At 39.7% G+C, this 6000-nt stretch overlaps 1 protein-coding gene across 1 annotated transcript in view; it reads right to left on the minus strand.

Annotated features, from left to right (window-relative positions):
* The window catches only part of gpd2 (glycerol-3-phosphate dehydrogenase 2 (mitochondrial)), a gene marked incomplete at its 5' end in the record, with an annotated part of 39866 nt that extends 33866 nt beyond the window's left edge, over nt 1-6000 (minus strand). The window contains one exon of the mRNA XM_080720869.1: nt 5899-6000. Coding sequence (XP_080576995.1) covers nt 5899-6000 — 102 coding nt within the window. The remainder of the gene's footprint in view (nt 1-5898) is intronic.

A 6000-nucleotide genomic window follows, 5' to 3' on the forward strand; every position in this document is an offset into this window, starting at 1 on the left:
GTGCAAGGTTTAATCATGGCTAAGTTGACGAAAATAAGGCTTCTAAAATGCTTGGTAGCCAATAGCTAACTTCAAGCTAACTTCATCCTCTTCCTGTACATGCACAAAGGAAAGTGTTCAGGCAAGTCATGGCTGCAGGGCTTCTGCATATACCAGCATATCTCTATGGGATTTTCTATGGCCACTGGGCGCCCTCTAGTGGTGAAAGGGGTGGCACTAAATGAGTTAACACTGCCGAGAACAGAAGCCCGGATCACATCTGCTGCCACTGGTTTCATCTATTAGCTGGAGAAATGTTTACAATGTTGCTGGGTTTTCAAGCTTCAAGGGAGCTGGTAAAGGGCAAAGCCTTTATGTGTGTGCAGTAACAACTGAACTGGAGCCACAAGCACTGTCATTTTCATGTTGGATTAGCCCCATAGGTCGGCACGGGCAGGCACAAATGGCAAAAGTGTTCTAAATGCAGCTCTAGCCTAATTCTTAAGTCAATCTGAATCAGATTAGCTGCTAGAACAGAAAGTCTACAAATAGACCAGCAGGCCCACAATAGCAGGAACTAAGATAAGCATCAACATACCTCATACAGTAGCAGGCCTGGGCAGTATGGGCAAAATATAATATCACAATATCTCTGACCAGATGCCCCAATATTTATATTGTGACCCTGATATAAATAATGTTGTGAGTTGTAACAATACCATTTTTTTTTTCTTAAAGAAAAGGTTGATCTGCAGCTCACAAGCTTGTAGATCATCTATTTTCAGTGTTATTTTCAAGACTAAAATAGGGTGATTAAAATCAGGCTATCATTTCCTTACAGTTTTTAGCCCTAGAATTATTGAATGCTTTAACCAGTGAAAAATAGCAGATATACAAGCTCACAGCGCGGCACCGAGTGCCGCTCTGCGAGCTTGTAGATCTGCTATTTTTGTCGTAAGTCGTAAAAAATGTTTGCAAATCTTTGAATATATGTATTTTCAAAGCGAATGTTTGTAACTCAAATTTTGCTTCTGGGGGGTCCCTGGAACTAAATATTTTGAGATGGGGGTCCGTGGCCAAATACATTTTGGGGTTCCTTGACATACATGAAAAGGTTTGAGAGCCACTGACATAGTATAGTCTCTCAAGAACAGACTAACTGAGCTCCATTTAAGTGAAAAGGACCTTTTCTTTGACGATGGCTGGCCAGATTGCTGACACAGAAACGATTTTTCAAAAATAGCAGATCTACAAGCTCGCAGCACGCACTCGGTGCCGCACTGTGAGCTTGTATCTGCTATTTTTCAATAGTTAAAGCATAAAATAATGATACACAATAATGTGTACCCATTCTAAATGGGTTAAGTCCAAAAGTCCCAACTGAGTCCCCCATGGCAAGAGAGTAACAACAGAAACAAAAGAAATATCCTGAGACAGTTGGCAGTCTGCGTGTTTGACAGCAAACTACAGCCGCTGTGTTCAGAGTTTGACAGCGAACCACATTCCATGGCCCAGATAAGACATGCCCGGAGAGGAGAGGTGTGCCCTTCCTCTCCCCTCCCTTTCCCCTCTGCACTGCCTGTTAAAAAAGGTGAAACCCACACAGGTTGACTCATAGTACACAATCAAAGAAGGAGTGGGCATGAGTGAGCCATTCCTGGGTAATGTTTAAATCAAGCTGGCATTTCCTTCGACCAGACTGTGTTAATCGCCTGACATGGCCACATAACAGTTTTTCACCCTGTCAAATCAGTGCAGTGCGCCCTCCTCACCGCCTCGCGTTGCGAGGCGTTGTGAGCATGTAGATCTGCTATTTTCACAATATTTATCTGTGGAACCGAGTCACATTAAATGTAATACCTACAATTCCAAGTGCTTGTCAGGGTTCTTATGACTTCCTATCTAGCCAAGCTTTATAAACCATGAAGAAATATACAGTATTTTTAAAGACAAAACAATAATAAAAAAAAAGTAATAATAAGCAAATATTCGATTTCGGTGAACAACGTCGAATAGTGACTTTGATATTCGAATATTCTAATATTTGGTGAATGCCCTAGTGCCCGCTGTTAAACGCACCGTTAGACACCAAGACATTACTGGTATGTTGCTGAGATCAGGAGATCTATCCGCACGCCTCCTCGTTCACAACCTCCAAGGCTGATATTGTTTCAAAAAAAATGTTTTCAAAAAAGGGCAGCCAAAGTGTCGGGTGGCCTCCTTGGTGTCACTTGGCTGGTGTTAATTTGGGACCCTGCTGGTTTGTGTTGCTGTTAGATCAAAGCCAGCGTGTCCTCATGCTGTGAGGTGAGGTGTTCCCTGACCTGTAGGGCTGTCACGATATGACATTTTACATGACGATTAATTGTCACTCAAATAATTGGCGATTAACGATTTAATTGTGTTTTTGTCATTGATAATTACATTTCTGTTTGGCTTTTAGGCTTTGAAGTTGTACATTGCAGATATGACACATAACCTAAATACACAAATAAATTACTGACATATTTGACAACGTACTACTTAATAAATTACATTGATAGTGGAAATAGCCGATCTACAAGCTCACAACGCGTCGCGATGCGACGCGTTGTGAGCTTGTAGATCGGCTATTTCCATTATTTCTGTCATTTTTCAACATTCACGATTATGACGATTATGACAAAATAATTGCGATAATGTCAAATAATCACGATTAGACGATTATGTAATAATTGTGACAGCCCTACTGACCTGTTCAGCTCAGCCGGCCGACCCAAAACAGAAACCTGGTGTCTCCACGGCACCCAAACGTACAGAAATACAAAAATAATAATAAGAAAAACCTACGAGCTCACATTGTGTAATGATGTGACTCATTGTGAGCTAGTAGATCAGCTATTTTTGAAAAGTTTTAATATTTCGGAAAAAAAAGTTCCATAAAAAAAAACTAGATTTTTTTTTGAAAGTGATACTTTTTTTGCCTGCGAGTTTAGACCCCTAAAAGTAGGTCCCCGGTCCAAAATTGTTCACAACACTATATTTTGGATTATACACTGGTGTGGGTATAGGTAATGACCACATACTGTACTTTATTTTACTTCTACTTTCACTGTGCTGGCATGTTATAATAGCTCTGATGATATAAACCTTTAGACGTAGTTCATCTAATATAATAAAGCTGTCTGTCTTGTTTGTCTTTTGATCACACTCACACCCCAGGTAGGATTGGGCTGAAACTTTCCACTGCAGTTTGTTTTGATCCAGGGAAGGTCATTAAAATGCTGAATACTTTTAATAAGTAACCTTTTAAAACTTTAATTTCACACCTTAAGCCAATGGACAAGGCAACATGGGCTTAAACTTTGCCCAAAAATGGAAGTGACGTCACAATACTGATGTCATAGACTGGACTGGACTTTGTTTCAACAACCCGGGAAACATGTACTGTACACTGTGTGGCCTGGATAGTAACTCACGGAACACACACAAAATCTCCATTGTAACTCCATTCCTGCCTGCCTGCATGTCTAGAAGAAAGATGAGACTTTTGTTTTAAAACTAGTGCTCAGACAGAGCTGGCAAATTCCTTCCTTGAGTCAGTTCAGGGCAATGGTTTCTATCCAACACGTTTGTTCAAGATTGTAACTGCTTTATTAAAAAAAAGAAGAAAAAAAAAAGATTTCTGAATTCTGATTCATGGGTTTACTTTTTAATCATTGTTGTATATGATTGACTCTACCTGTTGAGTTTTGTGTTCTTCTGTATTGTATTGAAAAAGAGGGTCTGCCCCTCAACTGTAGAGTCAGAGTTTAAATAAAGCTTAAGATGATGATGAACTAGGAGTGTTTTGTTTGGAGCCTCCCTTTAAAACGTATCTGCTCTGAATACTGTTCTTATTCACCACCATAATGTGTTATTATGCAGATGAAATATTATGTATACCAATACATAAACATTTTATTTTGGGGGGGCTTTTTGGGTCAGTAGAATCTTTCATCTACAAGACATTTGCCTAATTAGCTAAAAAGTACATTTCCGTCACCCTGAAAACACAAAAGTGAACAATGCCTTGTACAAAACTACAAGGATACAAGAGGAGTGGGCACTTCTATGTAAAACTTCCTATTTGGTCTAACATGGTAATACAAATTAAATTCACTTGTTTATGCCAAACATAACTGGATAGTGTAGTAGTTGTAGAAATATTAGACCTTAATTGTCAAATGTTTAAGCATGTTCTAATAATGAATAATTAGCGTTGCCCGATCCCGATCACGTGATCGGGATCGGCCGCCGATATGGTCATTTTTATAAGATCGGAGATCGGGGAAAAAATATCGGGAAAAAAGTTACAGGTAAGGTGAATGCGATATGAAACGTAAGCCTACCATAATCACAGTAATCCTTAATCATTTTCAATCATATTCAAGGGCTTTTGGAGAAATGAGACAGACACAGAGCCCTGCAGAGGGGAGGTGATTGTGTCAGACTCTGTGTCCAGCTGGCAGCTGATGCCAACAAGTAGTAACGGCCCCTTGTTAATGGATCAAAGGAAGGCAATTATGTCTCTCTGCACTGTCAACTAGCTGCTACAGATGCATACTTTTCAAGCAGACTGGTTAATTGGTTATTTGTTTCAACTTTTAAAATGGCCAATGTTTTACCAGTTTTTATATAGTTTATTGATTATTTTTGATGTGTGAAAGGATGACAGTTATAGGCCTATATGTGATTATGAAGAAGTTTACTAAGAGGACGTCTACTGAGGTTTTAGACATATTTTAGTTTGTTCAACACAGGATATTTAAATGTAATATTTTGTTTTGTTTCGTTTTGTAAAAAAAAGTAATAGAATTATGTTCTTATTGCACTATTCTGCTCTTAATTTGATTTAGTTTGCATGGTTATTTTGTGGTACACTACCCATAAGCTTTGTTTTTAATTTGTTGATTCAGTGCTGCACTTAGTGATTTTTTTTTCTTAATGCCTTGCCAAAAGATCGTATCGGGAAAGATCGGGATCGAATCGGAAGCAATAATATTTGATCGGAATCGGATCTGGAGCAAAAAAAACGTGATCGGGGCATCCCTATGAATAATGTATCACTTACAGTAAGACCATTTTCCAAAAATATACTGTATCGTCACTGTCAGGCAGAAACCTTGTATCTCCCAGTTTCAAATGTGTACGTTTTTTTTTCTTTTTTGTAAAGTAAAGCCCTGCTTCATCATACAAGACTGTCGCACAAAACTAGTGAAAATAGCAGATCTACAAGCACACAACGGCTCGTGTAGATTGGTTATTTTCACTACTTAAACTAAAGTAATAAGTAATAATAAAAAAAGGAACAGTTTTGGACATACAAGGTTTCCACACAACATTGACGATATACTGTATATCAGGGGTCTTCAACAGGGGGTCCAGGACCCCTAGGGGGTCCTCAGACTTACTACAGGGGGGCCACCAAAATCTTTGTGTGATAGGATAATTATTTTAAAAGAACAACTTGAACTCTTGCAACCCTATTCTGAGGAGAACTTTAGCCAAAAATAGTCGATCTACAAGCTCTCGACACCTCGCAGCGCGAGGCGTTGAGAGCTTGTAGATTTTTGGCAAATAGGTTTGGTGGAGAGGTTTTGACAAATAAGTTTGGTGGAGAGGTTAAGTGGTTAAATGTCTGAAAAAAACATATTAACACAAATCCAACCTAGACTGATGACAGTGCTGTCAAACTATGTCTATGAATCTGCAACACAATTTTATACAATATGTAGTGGGGGTCCCTGCTTTATCTCCCTCTCAGCTAAGGGGTCCTTGGCCTGAAAACGTTGAAGACCACTGCTGTATATATTTATACATTTTGGACCAAATAGCCAATTTGACACAGAGGAGCCCACACTTCCTGTCATCAACCACGCCATCCCTCCAGCAGCTTACCTGGTTCTTCCTGTACTCGGAGAGCTGCCACAGGCCAAGGAACGCCGCGACGGCACCGCCGCCTCCGATGGCTGTCCACTTGGCAGCCTTCCGGAACGCCAT

This window comes from Nannobrachium achirus (genome assembly GCF_963921795.1).
Source record: "Nannobrachium achirus genome assembly, chromosome: 24".
Lineage (NCBI taxonomy): Eukaryota > Metazoa > Chordata > Actinopteri > Myctophiformes > Myctophidae > Nannobrachium > Nannobrachium achirus.